The sequence below is a fragment of the Chroicocephalus ridibundus genome, chromosome 8 (assembly GCF_963924245.1).
Source record: "Chroicocephalus ridibundus chromosome 8, bChrRid1.1, whole genome shotgun sequence".
Taxonomy (NCBI): Eukaryota; Metazoa; Chordata; class Aves; order Charadriiformes; family Laridae; genus Chroicocephalus; species Chroicocephalus ridibundus.
This window is the reverse complement of record NC_086291.1, coordinates 57,799,840-57,824,873: the sequence shown is the minus strand read 5'-3', so window position 1 is coordinate 57,824,873 and position 25,034 is coordinate 57,799,840. Positions and strand designations below refer to the sequence as shown.

The 25,034-nt window shown below is 38.9% G+C and overlaps 2 protein-coding genes across 14 annotated transcripts in view; both read left to right on the top strand.

Annotated features, from left to right (window-relative positions):
- The window catches only part of VWA3A (von Willebrand factor A domain containing 3A), a 40,674-nt gene extending 37,545 nt beyond the window's left edge, over positions 1 to 3,129 (top strand). For all 13 annotated transcript variants that reach the window (XM_063343647.1, XM_063343652.1, XM_063343655.1 and 10 more), the window contains one exon: positions 613 to 3,129. The gene's annotated coding sequence lies outside the window, so the exon portion shown is untranslated. The remainder of the gene's footprint in view (positions 1 to 612) is intronic.
- Positions 3,130 to 10,370: 7,241 nt separating this feature from the next.
- On the top strand, positions 10,371 to 24,523 carry LOC134520086 (putative short-chain dehydrogenase/reductase family 42E member 2). Its single transcript, XM_063345059.1, has 11 exons — positions 10,371 to 10,601; positions 13,118 to 13,213; positions 14,004 to 14,064; positions 15,949 to 16,067; positions 17,597 to 17,672; positions 18,881 to 18,963; positions 19,490 to 19,627; positions 21,096 to 21,161; positions 21,958 to 22,021; positions 22,387 to 22,460; positions 23,643 to 24,523. The coding sequence occupies exons 1-11, from the start codon at positions 10,371 to 10,373 to the stop codon at positions 23,844 to 23,846; spliced, it is 1,212 nt and encodes a 403-aa protein (XP_063201129.1). The 3' UTR covers positions 23,847 to 24,523.
- Positions 24,524 to 25,034: the final 511 nt, after the last annotated feature.

The window sequence follows — 25,034 nt, the reverse complement described above, 5'->3', positions numbered from 1 at the left end:
ACAGAGGGTTGTCCTGGAGAATTTAGGCCTGCCGAGATATTCATCAAGGAATTGGGTAAGGCGGATGCATATCGAGACTGTTTTTTAAACCCTTGTTTCTATAGCTGTAGTTTGGTTTACAAACATTAATTCAAAGAGAAGGGAAAGAAAAAAAAAAAAAAGCCAGTCAGACCTGCTGGTTAAGAATGCTTGCTTCATTGAGAATGGAACCTGGAGCCTGGTCAAGTGTGTGCAGAATTCAGCATATAAGGGCTGATCACTAAAGAGAAATGCTTGGAGGGGAAACAGGTACGTAACCGTCCTGTAGTAGCAAGAAAGTTGTTACAGGCATGTACAGGCAGAGGCTAGCATTCTACAACCATCTCTGTCTTTCAGCCTTCCAAGATAAGCAGTCTTGCTTGTAAAGTGTGTAAGAAGACATTCCTGTTAATTTACTTCAGAAAGTATGTAGCATTGTAGCATGGTTAAACATGTAAGTAAGGAAAATTGAAAGTTAATCAAGTTAATTTATATTGGTTTTCCATTACCATTTTGTCAAGGGTGATGGTGAGCCTATGCAGTTTATATTTTTTCAATTGTGTTTAAAAAACTATTCATGTGCTTGACTTGTAGGATCAAATTATAGATGAAGAAAAGATGCTGAAGAGGTTTGGAGTGGTACAACTAGCCTGCTTCTTTTCAGAGTGTGCTTAAAGCTTCTAGCTTCAAGCGGAAAGAGGGAACATGTATTCTTTGTTGTCGCTGAACTTCTGGCAAGAGGAGTTACAAATGATAAGTGCTGCTGACTTATTCCATTTGCAGACTTTGCAGGACTCAAAGTAAATCAAGCCCTGAACTCTCTGAAGTTTAAATATAAGTAGAGGATATTTCTTAATATAGCTAATACAAATTTTAAGTGTAATGTATTTCTAGTGTAATTAGGAGTTATACAGGATCACAATTTTTGCTTCTTTTCTATTCTACTGCATCATACTAATAATTGCTTCAATCGGTTGGTGGTAGGTCCGAGATGTCTTTTTTTGGCAGTGGTCTGAGACTTCTTTGCTGGTGCTTATTATCCCTAGCAGATGGGACAGATGGCTGTGTTACTACAAAGAGAATTCTGTATGCCAGTTTTGCATAGGCGGCCAAGAAATAACCTTAGTGCAGAAAACAAAGCTTGGAATGAATGTGTTTGACAAAAGAATTTGCTAATAATTATTTTGCCTCTCTGCTTTCTATGTTGGCAGTAGCGAAGGATATAGACTTGATGATTCAGAAATCATCAGACATGTAAACAAGTAATATCTTATTGCTGATAAAGCCTGGTTATGTTCTGCGTGACCAGACACTGCCAGTCTTCTAAGGAATTCCATTAAGTTCTTATGTGTTTCCTGTCCTAGAGAGATTAAAAATATGTTTGCCAGTACCATATAAGAAAATCCAGTTTATTGCAGCTAGCTTAATGAGGCATATATTTTTCCAGTTGATTTATTAAACACACTTCTTTTTTTTAATGAGGAACTCTGTAATGACAGCTCATGAGTATTTTGTAGGTGTTTACGGTTGTCTTTCAGAAGGTTAGGAATTAATCTCAGGTGATTAATGTATGTAATATTTAATGAAAATGGATTCAGACTTCAAAATTCAGACACTTGACCTGAGTTTATTCAGGAGCCATTTTTATCTCTTGAGTGCCAGCTGATGGGAATGACTGGATACACTGATATGGGAGATAGTATCTTTTCTGTCCTTCCGTCTGTTTTGTCTCCATAAAAAAATAAAAATTATTTCTATCATAAAAGTCTCTTTGGTGTTGTATGCTCTGCAGCAGCTGTCTCCTGCATTCTACCAGCCTGCTGTGGAATACTGCAGTTAAAATGGTGTTTTGTGCTATGCCTCACTTTCTGCGATTTTATTAGTATGTGTGTTGGTATATGTGTAACTGCTGAGATGCTTTGATATGAAAATGTTAATTGTAAATGAATGGGATTAGTTACATTTTTATTTGGGATATATAAATATTAGATGATGATCGCTCATAAGATGAGTGGATTTGTACTAATAGAAATGTTAGAACATTAAATCCAGGTGGAAAGGATAGGTTTATGTATTGCCGGAAAGAGATTCTTATTTATTGCTTGGAGGATAAAAAAGTCACAATACTGTAGCATAGATTCTGATATTCTTATAAAAGTCCTTTAAAAGAACCTTAAAAGGAAATATATTTGTGCAGGTACATTAAATTATATTAGAGACTTTTTGTGAAATAAGATAGTAATGTGCAAGTCAGATTTTGCAAATGTGGGTAAGCATCAGAGTATTTCAGTGTGTTAGATTGCAATCTGTTACACCTCCCATTTACAGCCTTGGTTTTTCCCTGTATAGTATTTGGCATTCAGAGATTTTGCTCATTCAAAACTATTCCGTTTACGCTGTGTCTCTATAGACTGATTGTCCATGGATCTATGTAACCCTAAATTCACAGCAACCTACACTAATACTCATCTCATCACTCAGTAGTTTGGTTTGGTTTAGACTGGTCACTTGTTTCCCTGGGCAGAGCATAGCAAGTTTCTCTGGTTCTCTTGAGCGTGCTCCCAGGCTTAAAGTAGGCGTTAGGAATTCAGGAGTCTTCTCTTTGCTGGTGGTGGTGGAGCTAAGGGTTTCTAAGTCTCCTGTTCAAGAAAAATGCAACTGAAAAGTAAGGAACAAATGTTGACGTTAGAATTTGTGTAACCACAGAAGCTATAAAATAGTCATGTGTTACAGTATTTAGCCATTGCATCCCATCCAACTTCACTACTTTTGTAAGTGTTTTCAGGCTGTGCAGCCTCTCTCGGTGCTCCCGAAGCCTTGTTGTCTTGCAGGCTGCTCTGCTCGGAGCAGCTCCTTCCTTTAGTTTCTGTCTCCTGCCTGTTACCTACCTGGAAACGCCCGTCCTACCTGCTCCCATCAATCCGAGGGCTACTTAGTCAGGAAGACATTTTAAGGAGATGGTTCAGCTGTGGTGACCTGATCAATCAAGTGCTCTGTTAATGACGTTTCAGTGTTGAACTGTCAGGTATATGTCATTTGCTTTCCTGGTTTATTGTTCCTGGAATGCAATTTACTGTATTCAAGACATAATAAAAGAGGAGTTTTATAATTGACAAAGATGCATATTTTTCTTCCAGCTTGTTTGTAAGCCATGTCATTGCTGTGACTCACTGAATATGTTGATTTGCATGCAATGAATTAAAGACAAGTGGCTAAACCAGTTGCTACCTCAAAGTACGTGTTCTGCCACCTATCAGAAGAGTGCTGGTTTTGCAGCAAGAGTGGGTAACTTCTATGCGGAACAGCTCAGGTACTGCCATAATTCACAGTCGAATGGTATCTGACTGGCACCGTGCAAAACAGATCCTCCTCTTCCATCCACCCTAAGCCACCTCGCATGCCCTCATACCTCCTCCTCATACACAAAATTGTTTTGGGTATGAAAACAAACCATGTAGTAGTAGTGATAATCTGTACTTCTCTCTTCCAGTGCAATAACCATTAGAAAACCTTTGAATTAAAACGAAACCGATTAGGATTGGTCTTCAATAATCTTTTTAAAACCTACATATATATAGCTCCTGTGGGGTTTTTTTGTTTTCTCTGTGAATCCTATATGTAAGAAGCCAAGTTGTCATCTTTGCTCCTTATATAGAAACATGCCTTTATTCAGTACAAGCTAATGCTTATTTTTATTTATGACACATTTTTATTCTTTGCCTTCAGATGTTGCATGAACTGTCTCCCTTTCTAACAAGACCTAAGAGCTGATAAAGGGCATGTTCATTGTTGCTATTACAAGTTGGCTTGTTTCTTCCTGGAATTACACCCTGATTTGGCAGTGCAGTCTCACTGTTATCATTTCATTTGACCTGTAAATCAGTGTAGCAGGCAAAGCGACCATGAATACAAAGTAAATGAGAAAACATAACTTGAAAAGCATTTTATATGACACATTCCGAGGCTGTGCTTTGAAGTATTTGTGTGCTTTATTCCTTCCATGAGGAAATGGTGAAATACGTAGAATCGTAACGCACATAAACAAAGTCACAAGAAAAAGGAAGGAATAGAGTTAACATATTTATGTATGTTAATGAAGAACTGTGGGGTTTAAGAAGAATCTGGTCTCCTAAACTTTGCAGCTAGCCGTCTGAAGAGTATAGTAGCAAACCTTGAAGCTTCAGACTTTTTTTAGCAGGAGAAACACGTTTAATGTATTAGATATCGTTGGTTTTAGAAACACGGTATCCGATAGCATTAGTAAGAAAAAGCCATTAACATGACAGGACATAAGAAAAACAGAAAAAGCATAGTATAATCTTTACTAAATGTATATTTGTAACTTTCTTCTGTTACTATTATACAGAAATGTATAGTTTCATTGCTATACAGAAAAAATGTCTTTACAAAAGATAAGCTATTGAAATGCATAGTGATGAATGCTTACTATCTTTGCCTAACAAAAATCAGCGGGACCTTACTACCCAAATGATCTTAACTTAGTCGTAGCATACAGTTATTCTTTTCATAGAATCATAGAATCATAGGGTTGGAAGGGACCTCTGGAGATCATCTAGTCCAACCCCCCTGCCAGAGCAGGGTCACCTAGAGCAGGTTACACAGGAACATGTCCAGGTGGGTTTTGAATGTCTCCAGAGTTGGAGACTCCACCACCTCTCTGGGCAGCCTGTTCCAGTGCTCTGCCACCCTCAGGGTAAAGAAGTTCCTCCTCATGTTTAGGTGGAACTTCCTATGTTCAAGTTTGTGCCCATTTTTTTTTTTGCTGTATTAGGCATCAAAAATATGCCTTTTGTCTAATAACAGGAACAAGGATCTGCATCTTCTTTTCCCTTCTGGCATGGACTTACAGCGGGACATGGGTAAGTTGCTTTGGCTCTGTATCTTACTTTTCTAACTTAGCAAGGAATGTGAAGAACGTTATAGTATCATAAAGTATTTAATATTGCATTTGAATGATGCATACTTTGGGTATTAAATTACATCTGTTGTTGCATTAATATTGTGTTGGGAAACTTTTTAAGGACGACTTCATTCCTTTGAAATGTTTGATATGTTTAGCATTTGATTACATGAAAAAGAAATATTCCTAAGTTTCCTTTCCCAAATTCAGATCCCATGATTTCTCTTTTTGAAGCAAAAAATTCTAAGCACAGAAAGGTATGATGTTTAGAGGAGAGTTCCATTGTTTTTCTCTTTTCCATAACAATGCGAGACCTGATTGAAATGCTTTTTAACACTTTCTGCCGTCTCTCACTCAAAACGTGAATACTTCACCATTGTCACTTCACTTCTCTCAGCTCTCTGTTGTTTTAGACTCAGTCCTTGTTATGAGGATGATTGGTTTTGTAGTTACAAAGAGCTAAGTACTCTTGGTCAAAAGGTACTTACACCCTACAACAGACCTGTCCGGACTTCTTTGGGGCTGCAGAGAGGATTGGTGATTTGGTGCGCTGTCTAAACGTGTCTCGCCACTCTGAGTTCATGTGATTGTGTCAGTACATGTGACTGGGCATCTGGAGGTGAACAAGTGCACAAGGAGGTGTTCAAACACATGACGAGCTTGGACAACTCTACTCATTGGGGCTTAGATATAGAATTTTTAATATGTCAAATGAAGAGAGGATATTTTTATTTCAGCAAAACCCTATCCTTGAGATAGCTTTAAGAGAGAGCTTTGTCTCTTAAGCTTTTCTGCTATTCTTCTGCCCTTGGGCACTGCAGAACACCCCATCCTGCCTATGACTCATGCCAAACATCCGGCTGTCATTTTAACTGAGACAGCTGTCTAGCTCTTCATGCTTTGGTCACGTCTCTGTTAAAGGCTCCTTTCTGCATAGTGTCTTCCACACAATTAAAAACCCTCATTTGGCTTCCTATTACCTCCCAGCTGGAACATTGCTCCTGTTCTGTGGCCTGAAAATGCAGACCTATGAAGTTAATGGGACCTGCTGAATGAAAGGGGCAAAGCCACATCTGTTTCCTGGGCCATGACCTAATACCTCTCTGTGGTCCAGTACCCATCTCTGGCGCCCACAGAGCTAGATGAGGACAAGAGTATCCCTTTGTATACTGGAGACATATAGTGTCTTGTCTGTCTTATGCCCTGAGTTCTACTCACTCAATTCAGATTTATCAGTGGATCTATCAGTATGTGATGTGACATCAGCTTGTGTAAGCTTACTAGATTCCTCTATGAAACAGTGCGATTACATTTCAACATTGCTTTACAGTCTGGATGTGAGTAACATTTTGATAAGCCAACATAACATTTCAGAAATGTGGACCTTCTCCATGTAAATAAAGAGGCAAACTCTCCGACACCTTGCTGTTGTGTTTTTATGCAGTCATCTCCTAGAAGTACTGGAAGTTTTGTTTATTTCTGTGTGCCTACATGAACTGTGAGTGGTTACAGGAGAAAAAGTAGAAAAGGGTGGTGTAGAGTTGTGATTCAAGAAAAAAGCAAGCTTAACTCTTAATGCAGGAGCTTTGCTTACGGTAACTTTAGCTTCTTTTTCTTTCAAAATGACTCAGCGGGATGCAGTGAATAAAACATGGCCACCCCTCTTCTTCATTAAAGATACGAGAATAAGCGTAACAAGAGAGGTACAAAATACCTGTTCTGAACACCCTTCTGAGGTGTCCCCTTCTGGCTAAGTTGGAACCCAAAGCCACGTTTAAATACTCTTTGTTGGTTTTCACTGGGCAACGTGGGGTTGATATGCTATGAATAAGCTGACCAGCTGCTTTGACTTGTGGAGGAGTTCTGTAGTAGACCAGGGATAGAATAGCCAGTTTCTTTCTTGAATTAAATGGTAAAAGCTATCAGTGCCGCGGGCAGCCCAAAACAGAGAATGTGGTATTCTTGGGGGTTTCACTCTGAGCTGGGTTTGCCACTCATCTGGAAATCTGAGAAGTGCCGATTAGCTTGACAGGTTCAAAGATTCTAGTTCTAATGCAGACCACAGGGACTTACATACGTATATGTTATGCTAAAATATATTTGCCTAGGTGTTAGTTTGAGTTCTTGTCAGCACATGAACATTAAATTACATTCAAATTGCAAAGCCGCCTATGAACTTGAGCTATTTCTAACATGCCAACATTTAAAATTGTAGTCATTTATATTTAGATTTGGGAGTGTTTCTTCAGCATCTTAACTACTGCTCTGAGACCTAATTTTAGACACACCCATTTAAAAATGTTGGCTTTGATTTCTCGTTGTTTAGTTTGCAAAAGGATATGTGTTTTTAAAGTGCTTTAAAGTCTTAGGATCGGAGAACTTCTATAATTATTAATCATTTAATTAATTATTCATTTTGAACGCATTATTTAATAGTAAATCGCCTTCTCCTGTTCTGTTGTGTACCAGATAGTTTGATGGTTGTACTTCATCCATCTCGGAAGCTGGAGAACAACTCGGCTGAGCCTCTTCGCAAATACATGAATTGATTGGGGGTGAAGATAGAAAAGTGGGGATGAAACTGCTAAGTACCACTGCCAAACAAGATTTTTGTTCCTTCTCTTTATACAAATTTAGATTGAAAACTGTAGGTAGAAGGAGAAAGTGTTCCCATTCACTCTGCTGCTGGATGAGATGGATCCTACCAAAGTTTCATGCAACTGAGAGGGGTTCACTTTCAAACATTAGTGTTCAGAATTTCTTTCCTGTTTTTCTTTAGTAAAGACCCCTTTTCTCTGTACTTCTCAAAAACAGTGTGAGATGCCTTAGTAATCTGGCACCATTTATCTACAGAATGATGGTACCAATAGTATATTTGTGTTGTCTAGTGTCTTATCAATACTTTTAGCAGGTAACAGTAAGAGATACCATCCTATTTAGAAGGGTCTGTTGTGGAGAAAAGATTTCATTTTTTTCCTGAAAAGGAACGTAAATTATGTACAAATTAAGCCCTGCCCTTTTTTGGCTCCTAGCCCAGCCACCAGCTACAAAGGGGCAGGAACAGCAAAAGGGCCTGGGCACACGTGAACATCTGTTTGTCTGAGAGTACCGGATGCCCTTGTGTTACTAATTGGCCAGCAAAGAGAAGTCTCGCCATATTACTTGGACAGGAAGGACTGGGAGAACGCTGACATCCAGGATTCTACCAAGGGTACTTACTACTTCTTTAGCTATTTTAAAAAAACTTAAATGTTTGACTCTAACTTTCTATGGGAAGTAATTTCTGCATTTCTAATATTTTGAATGACAGCAGGGGAGCTAAGAGCAACTCACACCGCATGCGCTGCGTAAGATGTGACTATGCTCATCATGCAGAATACATAAATAAATCAGAATAGTTCCTACAAATTTAGAGAAACAAGGAAGTTACTGATACTGGAAATAAGTCTTTTCTTACAGGAAATTGTTTACATTCAAAATTTTATAATACTTTTCTAATTCCATGAACGAGATTAATATATTAATGCTAATAGTGCTTTTTAAGAAAGAGATTTCTAATGAAATCTTCAAACTTTTTGATACAACCTCCAGCTTACTTAGAATATAAGGAGATATTAATGACAAGTATTCAAATATATGTCATTTTTCAAATATGTCTTTTTATGTCATACGTGACAAGCTTGACCTTAGTTCTCTTTACAGTGTATAAAAAGGTGCTTTTTCACAAAAGTCAAGGCAAAAGAATTTTACATGGCTTAAAACTACTGTGCAGGAGAATCTAGAGATGGGAATTTAAATCTGCTTGATTGAACAGGAGAGGCATACTTGTTTTAGTTTTATTATATTAGTTCTAATTTAAATTTTATTTTGGAAATATGAATTATTTTTCATTTTTGAAATGTCAGGATATTTTTCAACATAAGGAGCTCGTATTTTCCACTGTGTTATGCCACTCAGTTAATTGAATTTAGTGAGCTGACACTGGTGTTAAAACAGTGTAACGGCATGGAGAATCTGGTACTTACTTCCCTGTGTCTAAAATCTAAAAAACAGCACATAAAATAATAAAAATATCACAAAAAAAATTATAAAAAATTAACAAGGCAATAGCAAAAGTAGTCCGTAACTTTGTGTACTGTGGGTTGCATTTTCTGCTGCTTTTCTAGTATTTCTTTCACCCTGGAAGCGATGCAGCTGCCAGTCACCAGTCATGCCCAGTTTCTGCATAATCTCTGCTCAACCCTGCTGTAGATGACTGAGAGCAAATGACGCTTAGCTGCCTGTGCCCAGCCGGTGGAAGATGATGCACTCCCGTGCGTGGGGATGTTGCTGTGAGCACCCACTCCAACTATGAGAAAACATTAATAATCTGTAGGAACTGGGTCTATTTTCCTGTATTAGACTGGCAGGCATCCGGTTTGGCTCCCACTTTACAGTGACTCGATTCAGATGGGTTTATTCTGGATTTCTGTTTGGGGCCATAAGAGCCTAGATCCTAACATGCAAACGCCATGCAGGGAGTGAGGACAATAGGGGCTGTCTATGTGGGAAAATTAACTGGACTAATTTCTTGGAGTATATTGTGATCTGGAATACCGGTCATTTTAATTGCAGAATATGAGTGAATTTCTAAAGAAAAGTGATTATTGTAGAATAAACTCATTTTTAATACAGAGCAAGGAGTAGAGATGAGTATCTCCTGTAGAACTGCTTATCACAGAATGATATTCTAATTGGTTTTCCCAAGCAGATGAACCCACAGGGCAGGTGGCTTATCCTTTCTGTTCCTTGCCAGGTTAGCTGTATATGACTGCCCTTATGAGGACAATATGGACAAAAGTTAATAAGTACTGGGCATAAATCTAAATGTATTTAGTGTGTAAACAGAAAAATTTCAAATGGTAGCAAATTTTTATCATTACTGAAGAACGGTGACCCAAATGTGAAATAAAGTTTTTAAAAGCAGAACCAATCCTTTCTTATATTCCTTATCTTTTTTTTTTTTTCCTGACTAGTAGGCTAACATCTATTTGGCATTAATATATCAGAAGTTAGTGAGTTTTCAGGGATAAAATGTTTGATATACCAAGCATTCAAAAATGTAATCATACCTGTTAAGGTTAGGTAATCATAACGTCTCTAAAATCCTGTAATTTCTCATCATTTCTATATAATATGAAACTCGTCGGTATGAGGAAAAGACAAAATCTTGGAATATAGAAGTATTCAGACTTATTCCTCATTGCGCGTAGAAACCCCATCACCAAAATGATGAATTTATACATTTTTAAACATGTTAAGATAATAAAAATATATACATAAAAATAGTATAGTCACGAAAGGAGCATTGTAACATGAAATTTACTGAAATTACCCGGATCTCAGAGTATTATGCAGGAATTTTCAAGAGATCTTCTATCTTGCAGCCGTGATGCAAGAAGGATCTACAGAAGAGCTCCACAGCAGCCAACCGTGTGAGAGCAAACCAAATGCATGCGCTGGACCACTGGTTAATGGAAGCAGAAAGACAATGGTGACAGGAGGTGGAGGCTATCTGGGATACAATCTGGGATGTGCTCTTGTCAGGTCAGGAATTGCTGTTGTTCTGTTTGATGTGCGGAAGCCTCAATGGGAAATTCCAAATGGAGCAGACTTTTTCAAGGTAGGTTGAAATTACATGTTTAACAGCAGTGAAAGAAAGTTATGCACATTACCAAGACTTCTTAAGGAGTTTTGATAAGTGTTTACTGAAAAGCCTTTAAGGACAGTAAGAAGTCATTGTAAAAGGTCCTGAAACGCATGAGTAACTGATTAAGAGGTAGCAAACAGGAGCTCAAGTGGTCAGTTCTCTCAGTGTTACCCGTGAAGTTATGAAGAGTCCTGTGTTGGGAGGTGCCATTCAACACATTCATAGCTCACCTAGGTGAAGGAGTGAACAACGAAGTGACAAAGTTTACTGCTCAGGGAAATTACTTTGAGTAAAAAGGCGAGAGAAAGGGCAATAAAAGTGATCACAAATGTAGAATGACTGCCGTGCCGTGAATGATTGAGGAAACGCAGGCTTTCCAGTCTGGAAAAGAAATTACTTGGGAGCAGGAGAGCTCTACGAAGTGTGAGCAGTATGGAGACAGTTAAGGACTGACTGTCCTTTCCAGTACAGGTAGGAAGGGCCATCAGGTGAAATGAGTCATCAGCTCAATACAAATAAAAAGTTATTTTTTCATGCAGTGGGTAAAAGGCACGTATGAAGTCTTGACAAAAACTTACTTCCGCTGGAGATTACTAAGTAAGCTAGCTAAATTAGGCTCAAGAAATCTCTGAAAGAATATACTTGGAAACTGTAGAAGTATTCTGGAGGGAAGTGTCACATATGCTTTCCCTGTTCCTGTTCTTCCCAGGGCACCCATTTATGAACACTGATTCCTTTCGATTCTTAACAATTCGAGAAAATTATTATGTCTGCAAAAGAGGTGGAATAAAAGAGACCTCAAATATTTAATGGCTCAGCCGTCTGTGGAGGACAACATCCCCCCTGATGTGGGGACCACCAACTCCTCACAGCTGCTTCATCCACTCAGCTTTGGGTTCTGGCTACGCAGTGGGGCGCTAGCAGTTTGTATGTGCTCCTGTCCTCTTGCACAAGGTCCAGCTAGACGTTGGGTACCATTCAGCTGATCTCATCCGACACCACCAGTAACACTAGAAAGTTGATGGCAAAGCTGAACGTGATCACAGGATCCTTGTCCCAGGGGCTATTGAGGTGATGACAGATTTTCTCCTTCTAACTGCATCGCCGTGTGGGACAGACAGTAAGGGAGGCAAAGGGCGATGCGTGATACTGCTCTGCGTGGCTGCGAGCGGGCAGAATACCGAGCTAAGCAGACCTTTAGTCTGACTCAGGATGGTTGGTCTTTTGTTCGATTTCACAAACAGCTTTTACAGAATATGGGAGAGAGATAAAGTATTATTGAGAAACCAGTCAAAAACCATAGGCTTGATTTGATAATGATGTAAATCCACATAGTTTGATTTAAGTTGGTTGACTGGTGACAATTTGTGTCTTTTAAAGAAGACTCGAGATCTGACAAATCCAATTTTAAAAGAATAAACATTACAAAGTATAGGTGAATTTCCTAGAAAATGGAACTAGGGAGTCCTAGTAAATAAAGTAATAAGTCACTTCAGAGATCTGAGCCTTGATCGGTGGTTTGGAGATTGCTAATGTTGTTTATACTGGATAGCTATTTTAGCATTTGATTGAAGGTAAGAAGAGTAAGTCAGACATATTTGTGAAATACTTTGGCAACCTCAGAAGAAAAAAGTTGAGAGTTAAAGACTGATTAGATGACATCTTAATATTGCATCCAGCCATTTCTTTTGTGATCATTCTATCAATTTCATTACAGGAAACGGAATAATCTCAAATGTTTTGAAATATCATAATTATGAAAAGAAAGGTGGTTTATTTTTCTTGACATCTGTATGAAAGTGGAGTATTTTCATATAGTATTGCCCGGTATACAAAAACGCAACACAATATTCGAAGCACAGCGTAGCATTTGATACTAGATGTAGTGCCTGTGTATTTAATATAGTACAGTATGCAGTACTATATAGCACTTCATATAATGTGATTGTAATACACAAATGTATACTAATACAGTACTAAATGCATATCGTGTGTACTCTTTTGTTTTAATCTTGTACAAAACGGTAATTAAATTTATCATTCAATAAACCTTAGGTGGGCAAAGAGACATTTGTCCAGATTGCACAAGTCAGATCTCAGGGTGCTAACAGAAAAGGGGTTCTCTTATTTGGCTATTCCATGGCAAACAGCTGAGCCCTTCCTGCTGTGATTCTCCAGCCCTCGAGCATGTGCTGCTCCCATTCAAGTCAAACAAGTTTTGCCAGTCTGCAGGCTGAAGGACTAAGTGTGAAAATATGTATTATAATTGAAGCTAACAAGAGTCATATTTGTTTTGCAACAAAATACTAACAAAAATCTTAGTCGTGGATTTTTCTCCATGTTTATGTTTTATTTAATGCTAGTTAAGTATTGTGAAAAATAGATCAGAATCACTTTAGATTTTCATTAATAGCCATAGTTAATACTAATTCTGTAGAGAATTTAATGAGCTCTATTAGTCAAAAATCCATTCTTTTCTCATTTTACAGGGTGATGTGAGGGATTATGATGCAGTGTTCAAAGCATGTGAAGGAGTTGACTGTGTTTTTCATGTGGCTGCGTGTGGAATGTCAGGATTAGAACAAGCAAGTACAATTTTCCTAACATTTTCTTTCTTTATTCTTGTGAAAGCGAAAATTTGTCTGCATGTAGCAAAGAATGTAATTATATGGTATTTATGTCAGGCAGAAGTTAGTTATAAAGGTCAGGTCATCCATGCAGGCAACAAGGCAGGTATTCCTAAAATAATAAATGTCAAAGCATGAAACTAATGTACTACACAAAATACTCTAGAAAAATGAGATCATAGATTTAAGAGCTTGGATAAGAAGGCATATCCTTCTTCTCCAATCTGAAGAAGTGTGACAATATTGCTCTAGAATTAACGTTGATGCATTTTCTTCTTGTGAACGCACAGTCATGAGGATACAGACTAGCAACTCGATATAGTTATGCTAAATAACAGTGATATTTACGGAGGGTGTTATAAAAAAAGTCATGAAACAACTAATTTATTTCTAAGAACAGGACAGATTGCCACTGGAACAAGAATTTGTGAAACCTTTCAGGGAGCATAACCCCTGCTTGTAAAGCCTGTTTCTGTATCGTGGATTATCTGGGGTGCGACAGAAAAATTAAGCATTATAATTTCCTTCCAGATGCATTTTTATCTTTCATTTTTCAACTTTATTTATTTATACACTGAACAAGACAATAAAAATGAGAACTGCTAGGAATCACTGTATGTCAGAAGGACAGAGAACTAACGCCTACATCACAAAAAGGCCACAGCTGTTCTAGATCTGGCGATTGTAAGAATTGTATCGTGAATGTGACATTCGATTAATTAGATATTGTGCAAACTCTTATTTCTAGCTTCAAAAGAAAGACCAGATTGAATCCATCAATGTCGGAGGCACAAAAATAATAATTGATGGTATGTACCTTGATGTTCCTTCTTTGCATCTGATCCAAACCATGAATTAAAAAAACTAATTGGATGTTTTCTGTGTTGATTTGGCAGTAAAATGAGGCTCTTCTCTCCCTCCTTTCAGAGTAGGATGTAAAGCTAGGTGTGCAGGTCCCATTAAAACCGGTAGGAGATTTGCCACTGGTTTGAGAATTGGGCGTAGGTTTTCGACCTGGATTTTGTTCCTTGGCAGACCAACTTAAACCCTCCTCCATGTACTGGTTATTTTTTCTCTTTATTCTGTGTAATGGAGAAGTGTTATCCTCTTTCCTTGTAGAAATAACATGAGAGATATTGTACTGTTCGTTGTGTTGTAAACATTTGGTAACAGGAGCCATAAATGTGGTAAGTATATTTAGCTATTATTTTATCACCTTAATATAGAAAATCCTCTATCCTTTCAGATAGATCATCTATCTAAATGGGATCTCTTTTTATTATATACTGATTTTTGACTAGTGTCTCTGGAAAATGTTAGTAGATTTCTCTCTGTGTATTCAATTCTAGAAAGAACATTTCAAAGTCTATTGGAAATACCAAAGCTAATTTCTCTTTGCTTTTCGCCAAAAAAAACAAGCATCAAAAAAAAAATCAAAAAGCAAAATGTCAAAAGCAGTTTTAATTTAGGCCCATTTTCAGGCTGCCTGTGGATTACTGTAGATTATTACTGCAAAAAGCATGAATAATTATAGAGTGACATGGTAGGCAAGTAAAACTCTAAATGAGTTGGAGGGAAGAGGTTGCCACATATTCCCTTCTTCTTAGCCCAATCTCTGAACCCACATAAATACATCATGTCAAATTTCAGCAGGCTCCCAACAAAGCAAGAGTCTTGGGAGGGGCGTGAACCTGTTAATCTACATTTTATTAATAGATATTTTTATTGGTTTTTTTTTCCAAATACTTACAACATGGTAATTACATTCATTATTTTCAAAATGAGCCAATGAGCCAACTGGACTGACTGCACTGTAGATTCTAAAAATTCCTGACTTTGAATATTAATTCACTTGAATTTTAGCAGCATTGTTAAATCAAAAGGGAAGTTAAGTTATTCAAGTTTGCCATGATAAATATGCAGCAGAATTTAGACATAACGTCTTAACACCTGACTGAAACCCGTAATTAAGATTTTGTTTTGTAAATAATACTAATTTCGTTTGTATTTAAGGTACTACTGATTATACACTAACGGCATGCATTTCTTGCTAACACATCATTTGTCACTTATGAACCGACTGAGACAAATACAGTTTTGTCACACCAGAGAGAGCTAGAACATTTTCTTAGGTGACTTGACTTACCTGCACAGGCATCCGTGAAACTGGGGTGCCAGAAGCAGTACTGCTTGTGCGCACTGCCAAAATAAGGGCAAAAATAACGCTCCATGGACAGGCTGCTCTCCACAGCACTACCCCCGCGGAAAGAAGCGGGGAGTTTTCAGTGCTATTTGATCCAAACAATTGTTCTTACTCATCTTCTTTTTATTCAATTTGTAAAATGAACACGTATTAAGAAATGCTTCTGAAGTAAAGGAGGAATTTTTTCCCCCCCGCCAAGATAATTCCTCTACCCAGCTGAAGACTGCGGTCCAGTGGTGATTTGGTAGTGGCAGGTACCTAATCATAAAATGTTTGGTGACCACGATGTGTAATATTTACATAGCAGGCATCTGGGATGAAAAATTCCAGCTGAATGAAAGATAATATTGTATTAAATAAGTTAAAGGTAAAATAGTACCTTTTTATATAGGCGTAATGTTTGTTTTCAAAAAGAGAAGCTGCCGGTTCGTGTGTAGTTTCTCACTCTTTATTTTTGTTTTAAAATAATTTATGTTGTATAACATTGTAGCCTGCAAACAAAGAAATATCCCTAGACTGATATATACCAGTACAGTGAATGTGGTGTTTGGAGGGAATCCTATTGAAGAAGGAGACGAAGAAACTGTGCCGTATTTTCCACTGGAAAAGGTACTTTGTTCATGTGATACCATGGCATTTACTGTGCTCTAAAGGATAGATTATTGAAGGCTGTTCTGTTCTACTATAGATCACATCAAATTCCATGAAATTATTTTTCATTAATAAAAATTGACCCACGATCAGTGAAGAAATATTCAAATTATAGTGGCTTTAATCTGCTATAACTAGACAGATGTGAGATGATAACATATTTAAAGATTACTAACAAAAGCGGAATGTGACCTTCAACAAGAATATGTTAAGAGGAAGGGCTTTCAGGGGACCATCCACGATGTAAATACTGAATATTATGGCCCCTGTGAGCCTTTGCATTGAAGAGTATTGTTAAATACCAAATTCTACATCTTTATCACATGTCTTTTTGCGTCTTTGAAGTTCCTAAGCCTTGCTTTCTTGCTGCAGGCCAGGTGGTAGTTACAGTCACCTCAGGGCTGCTCTGAAATAGCATTTCCTTCTTTACCGTGACCATTTAGCAAATATTTTCTAGCCAAAATCTGAAGCTCGGTGCATTCTGGCCACTCTTCCCCTTTGTTCTTTCTGGCGCCCAGCACGCTGCCCGCAGTTAAAAGCCGTCATTTTAGAATGCGCATCCCGAGTCCAGCATTCCTAACTGGGGCTGACTGCGACTCTGTTGGTGCCTGCTGGGACACCGAGTTGGATGTGTCAGCTTGTGCGCAGCCTGTGCGGCGCCCCAGACTTCTGAGAAAGCATTTCTGGAATTTGCCATTAGTGGCATGTGTCTGAGCCCCTAATCGTATGTTTTCTCTAATGGTGATCACATAATAGCGAGCAGCAGAGGTAGGTGGGGCATGGGGGGAGGTGGAGCAGGTGGATTAAGCCACCTGAGAGTCGAAAAAACTTCCACGGTGGGATTTTTAGGTATATATTTCAATATAAAGTATGGCAATATAAAATTCGACAGATACATAAATAGCCTCATGTGGGTAACTGATCGCTAAACGAGCATGTACTAACTGCGTCCAGAATCCTATTGTTTAAATACAGGTGGGTGCAATTTTTAAAGTTAATAGTAAAAGATACAGTTGGGAGATAATTATTTATAACTTCCCACATATCTCCAATAAGAAATGGAAACATTTTTAGGAAAGTCGGAATTTTTAATTTCATATTTAACTTACTGTTTTAAAAAATTTTTTCCAATTCAAAATGGATGTTTTTTCAAAATAAAATTATTATTTTACGACCCACCAGAACATTTGGCTTGATATTAATTATTTCAGTACATCCAGCACAGAAAGTGAGTTAAGTAAATGCTAGTGGACTTAAATTCGCTCTGAAGCTAAACTTGTACAACTAAAATGTAAGTCTGATAAGTTTCTTTGTCATAAACAAAGTATATTTTTGCTATGTCTTGATGTTATTTCTAGTTTGGTTTTACTCATTTGATGTCTACAAGCTGGCTAGATTAACCAGTTATCAGATATAAACAGGAGGTTTGCCTTTACAGATGCAATAATGTGATTAAAATGTTGATCATATTCTGCCTTTCTTTATAGCAATTTAATCATTATTCTAGAACAAAGGCAATTGCAGACCAAATGGTTCTTGCTGCTAATGGAACTTTACTCAAAGGTACATAAAAAACATTTGGGTTTTTCCTATCATTAGTAGCGCTAATGGTTATTCCATTCTCTGATTACTCCTTTATCAATAAATAGTATACTTTAAATTAATGTAAATAAGGATTTATTTTGTTTGTTTCCACTCCTCCCTTTGTGGATTATTAAATTTTTATGTGTACAGCCAGACAGATATGAGATTATATGCAAACAATAGATGGGAGAATTCAGAACATTTAACCTTACTTCTTCAAATCATCTTAAAAGTTTACCAATTCTACAATAGATACAGTATTTGTGCTTTTATTCCCCATTCACCTCAAGATTCTCTGATAATACCAATCTCTAAGCACTGTCCAATAGGTCATTCTCGTAATCCTCAAAGTCTTGCAGGTGTCTGGCTAGAATAATTGCAGTTTCTTAAACAGATTGGCAATATCACAGTCGTGTTGACTTACAAAGTCACACATGCATGAATAGCTGTGGCTAAAAAGCTGTCTGTACACAGCAAGGCAGATATTGATCTTTGCTTTTACGTACATATTTTGCTATTTCTAGTGATTTCTCTGAACTGAAAAGCTGGCAAACAAATCAGGTGGGGATTCAATTTTAGCATCCTCGGTTAATTACTGAGCAAATGCCTACCACCTGTTACACTTGCTAACATAGAAGGTGTAGTTGTGCCTATTCTCAGGAGTCAGAGGAATCTGCTTACTGATTCACACATAGAGCTTAAAGTATTAATTTTGGTTTAAAATTGGCTAACTCATTTGAAAGCCTCTGTTTAAGAGACCTCTTCTATTCCTTTGTGATGCCATTGAGCTGCAAGCAAGCAAGGTGTCTAAATACAGCAAATTGAATGATCTTCTTCTGGTATTGCATGTGTCTACCTCGATGGACAAATACGTACTTTATAAAGTTATATCTATAATAAATAGCAAAAGTCAATCCAGTAGGTGGCATACCTGTAGGAAAATTTTATTTGTCCTGGCCCTATTCAAGCTCCTCTATGGTCAGAGGGATTCAGTTTTTCAGGCTGCTAAGACAGGGTGTTCCACTGCTATTGAATCAAATTTTATGCAGAAACGAAAACAAGTTAGTAGGAAGCTGAATCGCGTAGAATGGTCAGACTGATCCTTTACTTTCACAACGTGAAACTCGGGTAATATATGCCAGCCATATCAAAGCTATCTGAAAATCACACTTTGTTCTCTCTCCAAGGAGGTGACAAGCTCCATACTTGTGTGCTTCGTCCGCCAGGCATCTATGGACCAGAAGAGCAGCGCCACCTGCCACGAGTAGCCGTATGTGTTATGTAGTCAGCTCTGGAGGACACTACAAGTAGTTGTAAGGGCATAACACAAGTAGAAGTATCATGATTACAGTTCTTAACAATTCCTCCGGGAAGACTGTTGGGAAAGCTTGGTGACAGGTCATATGATGCAAGATAACAGCGTGATATGAGCATTGCAGAAACGGCAAGGATCAAGCCGTGCTTTTAAGTGAAAAGAAAAAGCTGCAAGGCTGAAATGCCGTGGTAGAACTATGTTCGCATCCCTGATTGTTTAATGGAAATACTGCCTTTCAAATACGCACTTTAATTTCAGCCAAGCACTGTAACATCATCATGTTTTAACACTGCGTATCGGTGCAACAGTCCTTGATTTATAAAACCACCAACTAGTTGGCTTTTGTCTTGTGACACGTTTCTTGTGCTGTAATTGTACGCAAATAGAGCAAATTGTAAGTATTCAGGCTGAGTCAAAACGAATACATGATACTGGGTAATAAAGGAATAATGTAGTTATTTCATCTTTTCTATTTCTACAGGTAAATATCCAGCGGAGACTATTTAACTTCAAATTTGGGAATCACAAAGTTCAGATGAACTGGGTTCACATAGGAAATCTGGTACAAGCTCACTTACTAGCTGCTGAGGCTCTCACCTCTGAGAAGGGTTATGTAGCTGTAAGTAAACACTATAAACATTGTGTCCCAGTAGCTTTAGCTTTCAAATAGGTTTAATTTTTGATGTTTTGAGATCAGAATTTCTCCAAAAGGCCATGTGCTAAATTCTCAGAAATGGTATGTAGCTCCACAAGCACATGGACAGTGCAAATGCAAATACATTCTGCTAATACTTCAATGATGATTTTTTCTGTTTTGAAAATACATAATTTCCTGTTTGATTTGAGGAAACAGTAATTTTAACCAGGTTAATGTATTCACCGTTATACATATCTATGTATTCTGTTACTCTTTTGAAAATAGGTTCTGATTCTAGATCATAGAATCACAGAATGGGCTGGGTTGGAAGGGACCTTAAAGACCATCTCGTTCCACCCCCTGCCCTGGGCAGGGACGCCTCCCACCAGCCCAGGTTGCTCCAAGCCCCGTCCAACCTGGCCTTGAACCCCTCCAGGGACAGGGCAGCCACAGCTTCTCTGGGCAACCTGGGCCAGGGGCTCACCACCCCCACAGCAAAGAATTTCTTCTTAATATCTCACCTAAATCTCCCCTCTTGCCGTGTAAACCCGTTCCCCCTTGTCCCATGGCTCCCCTCCCTGCTCCAGAGTCCCTCCCCAGCTTTCCTGGAGCCCCTTCAGGGACTGGCAGGGGCTGGAAGGTCTCCCCGGAGCCTTCTCTTCTCCAGGCTGAACCCCCCCAGCTCTCTCAGCCTGTCCCTACAGCAGAGGGGCTCCAGCCCTCCCAGCAGCTCCGGGGCCTCCTCTGGCCCCTCTCCAACACCTCTGTGTCCTTCTGCTGTTGGTGCCCCAGCGCTGGAGGCAGCACTGCAGGGGGGTCTCACAGAGCGGAGCAGAGGGGCAGAATCCCCCCCTCGCCCTGCTGCCCACGCTGCTGGGGATGCAGCCTGGGCTGTGGGGGGTTCCTGGGCTGCCAGCGCATGTTGCCAGTGAATGTTGAGCTTCTCATGCACCAGCACCCCCAAGTCCTTCTCCTCAGGGCTGCTCTCCTTCTGTTCTCCGCCCAGCCTGGATTTGTGCTTGGGATTGCCGTGACCCAGGTGCAGGACCTTGCACTTGCCTTACTGAACTTCATGAGGTTCGCACGGGCCCACCTCTCCAGCCTCTCCAAGTCCCTCTGGATGGCATCCTGTCTCTCCAGCATGTTGGCTGCTCCACACAGCTGGGTGTCATCGGCAAATTTGCTGAGGGTGCCCTTGATCCCACTGTCCATGTCGCCGGCAAAGGTGTTAAATAGTGCCGGTCCCAGTACTGACCTCTGAGGAAGGCCACTCATCACTGGTCACCACTTAGACATCGAGCTGTTGACCACAACTCATTGAGTGTGGCCATCCAGCCAATTCCTTATCCACCGACTGGTCCACCGAGATGCGAAACATAAAATTTAATGCAACCACGCCATCCTACATATAGTGTTTTTCTAATTGTTTTTCTCTGCTTCTTTGTAACAGAGTGGTCAGGCGTATTACATACATGATGGTGAAAATGTCATATTTTCTGAATGGATTGTCCCTTTGGTATGGATTGCACACGCGTTTAGCTCTAATGCGCTGTACGGGCCCTGGTCATATCATTAACTAAAAGACCGTACTAACTAAATTAAATTCAGTGCACATTCATTACTGAATTATTTAACATTAAAGTCAGTCCTGTTGTCCCTGCGTTTCCCAAAGATCCACCGGCTTTAAGGGAGGTTTGGGATAGGCATAACTGCCTTTATTGTTTTGAGAGAATCTAGATGAGAGGTACAGAACCTGCTACAGAGCAGTAGCATTTCTGTAAAGCAAGCTCACAGCGCACGAGAAGTTCTACTGTTAGCATCTGGCATAGCTTTTAAATTCTTAGTTCTGCCATCAACTGCAGCACAAAAGGGAAGGTCTTTTAGAACCATATCTTAAAGCTAAAAAGAGGCAACATTGTATTGTCATAAACATCAGGCTGGGATTTTAGAACATGCTAAATTTTTTGACCCTGCCATGCCAACACAGAAAAGACTTTCAGGAAAATGACTGCAGTAGAATGATGGGCCTGTGTCTGAATGTCGTTGAGCGTTCCAGTCTTGGTGACTTGCTCCTTGGAAATTGCATTGTTTCTCCTTTACCATCCAATTGCATTTGAAGGGTGGGAGGTGGACACTGAAGAACGAGTAGCGGGTTTCAGTTGCATTTCTTACTGCCAGTATTGGTAGGAGGATTAACTGGAAAAAAGTTTAGTTACCTGTTTTATCAATATTCATTTTTCTATTTTCATGCTTCATTGACACCCTCAATTTGATACAAATTCTGTTGCTATTTCCTTTTATACTCCTTCTAGTTTGAAAAATTAGGCTACAGGAAACCCTGGATACATATTCCTGTTCTCCTGGTTCACATAGCAGGTAAAAATTATATAATACTTACTTAATTATTACGCTATTTATTTTTTTAAATTTGTTTTTTTATTCCTATAAAGCTACGTAATGATTTTATAAAATTCAGGGACACGAATTATAGGTGTTATATAACTGAACATTACTCTAATTAATATAATAATCATTTATGCCATTTGGCATTAATTATGCCAGATAAACTTTAACGACTATTCATAAACTGAGTCTATCATGTACTTTCTAAATTAAACACTGTCTTCTACCACCTTAATTGCATCCTCGGATGTCAGTGGGAATCACAGGATGTGCAATGTCAGTATTATCTCAGTTTATCGTTATCCAGCTGTCTGATTAAGTAACTTTCTGTTTCACAGCCACTGTGATGGAATATCTGCACCTCATACTAAAGCCGTTTTTTAGCTTTACACCTTTCTTGACAAGGAATGAGGTAAATATATAAAAAGAGGGAGTGTTTACACATTTATGACCAAAATGCTCATGAATTATGTGATACACCGTTTGGAGGCATACAGGAGTGTCTTCAGTAGAGCTCTCTCCATAGGGGCGTAGTCCACTCAGGGCTTACACCCTCATTTGGTAGCCTGATTTTTCCATCCCTTATAAAATCATCAGAAGTTAAACCTTACTTGAAGATTAGATGATCCAGAGAAACATCCTTCAGGTGCAAGACAGAACAACTGACATGGAGCTGGCACAGAGGAGAAGAGGCACTGCATGGTCATTTCCAGCGAGCTGTCCTATGCTGTGGAACTGCTTGTTACAAGAGGGTGGTCCACGAGCACAGAGCAAGAGTCTTGGGGCAAAGTGGTAGCAGCTATCAAAATACCAGGCTAGCCAGTAATTAGAAAGTCCACTAAAAATAATTCTAAATTGGAATGAAAAGTCAGTTTTCTGCAAAAAAATCCCACCTTCTGGACAAATTCATTTTGATCTAACTTGCGGTTTTGTACAGTATTATGATTTATAATATAAGCCAAAATGCTGTAACTAATCTATCATCTAGTCTCTTACTGTATTGCAGCATGTAACATAATAGGACACTGAATGGACCTCATTAACTTCTGCTGTAGCTTTTCAGTTATTCCACAATTCATCTGTTTTTACACTTGCTTCTACGTTAGTTCTACATCTGAAGCAGGAATCAGAAATCAGTGAGACTGTGCAATGTAAGCATTTCCACAGGTACCATGCATTCAGAGCTGGAGGATATAACTCTCCAAAAGTGCATGTTTTCCACTCCTTAGGTATGCCTTTCTGCAAAGTTGAGACACCACACCTCTCTCCTCCAGTACTTTCATCCAGTCCCATTGCACGTTCCTCTGTTGGGAAGAGCCAGTTTGAGGGAAGTGTGCTGATCTCTTGCATGGGATTTCCTTCGTTCATTATCTCACGTTCACATGGGAGGAATCAGTGTCATAAACTCCTCCTGCACCCAGTCCACCAAGCTTTGGCTCTGGACAGCATCTGACTCCAAAATTTATATATTTTTGCGTGTCTAGCTTTATTCATGTTTTTAATTCCATTGTAATATCATTGTTGACATATTTTCATGCAAGTTCTAGAAAATCAGATATTAAAGTCATTTTCATAACTGTCCTTTGGATTTTAGGTGTGGAACGTTACTGTAACTCACACTTTCCGAATAGACAAGGCACGAAATCAACTTGGTTACAAACCAAAGAAATTCTCATTTGCTGATTCTGTGGATCATTATCTGAAAACAAGACCTACTTGCCGAGAAGATCACACGTTTCTTAAAATGGTGTTTGCTTTTGGCATTTTGTTAAGTTTGATCATTCTTTCTTTCTTCTAAAATCGAATAACGACCCACCTGTTCCAGAAAACCTAATTTTGTTTCTGAGTATTAATAATCTGGTCACAGTACATTCCTCAGTCGCTCTGGACTTTATTATTCTTATTGTTATGATGACATCTCTCTAAGCTCATTAAAAAACAAAACAAAAAAAACCAACCCAAAAAAACTCACAAAAGTGAAAACGCAGGACGCATCAGGAAATCTTCGGAAAGGACAATGCGGTGTCACAAAATCAAAGGAGTTCACCGCTAATGGGTGCAAGAATAGTTTGAATGGATCATCATTAATGGATTGCTTCATGCTGAGAATGATTTTCTAAAAATGATAATTCAGGAGGGTAAGAAATGGGAAGAAGAGGAGCCATTGTAGGACTGCAGTGCTATAACAAGTGCAGTAGCTCCCATGAAGAAAGGGCTGACTGAATTCCTCTGATGAAGCCGCTGCTACAGCTACTGTATGTTAGTATGAGGAATTATGAAGACCTGGGAAATAGTAAAGCAAAATATGAAAAGTAAATATGTATAAATAATGGGTGGTGAGAGGACTGGAAGTCATATTTATGTAAAATAGTTTTATTGTTCAAAAGCTTTGTAAAAATGCATTGTAATGTAATAAATAACATCATTTGTGTTTGTAAATCAAATAATATCCTTTCAATGCAATAATAAATAATACCTAAACCCAGTACTGGTTTTAAGGAGCCTGTGGGAAGGGGGAGGAAGGGCACATAAGACCTTATGTGTTGTTGCTGCTACCTTGCCTTGTAAGGGAAGTCAAGTTACCCTGTCAGTAATCTGGTACCAGGGCTGGCACGCTGCTTCTTCAGCAAATTGCCATTTCGGGGTGAGCCGGCAAGCCGAGTGCTAAGACCTCTCTCTTTTCCCATGTCTTAAGACGTATGTTAGTTGCTTCCTGCGTGGATCATGCTGCCTGAGCCACACGTGCTACATGTGCACATACCATGCGTAGCCCAGATGAATTTTCATAAGGTTACCTGTTGCAAGGATTTCCTCAGGGACCAACTTTGCTCCTGCCAGGAAGCAGCTGCTCCCTCTCCTGCACCCCACGTAGATCTGGAGAGTTGGACTTGCTAGGGTGGGTCGTGGAAGAGAGTGACAGAAAAGCTCCGCCATCTGATTATCTCGTCTCCACTCTGTATTTGTATATTTGTATTTTGCCTTTGTG

Excerpts from the sequence above, each read along its gene's own strand:
- LOC134520086 (XM_063345059.1), top strand. The coding sequence starts at position 10,371 with ATGCAAGAAGGATCTACAGAAGAGCTCCACAGCAGCCAACCGTGTGAG. Across the intron at positions 10,602-13,117 it reads ATGGAGCAGACTTTTTCAAG|GGTGATGTGAGGGATTATGA; the intron begins GTAGGTTGAAAT and ends CTCATTTTACAG. Across the intron at positions 17,673-18,880 it reads TAATGGAACTTTACTCAAAG|GAGGTGACAAGCTCCATACT; the intron begins GTACATAAAAAA and ends TCTCTCTCCAAG.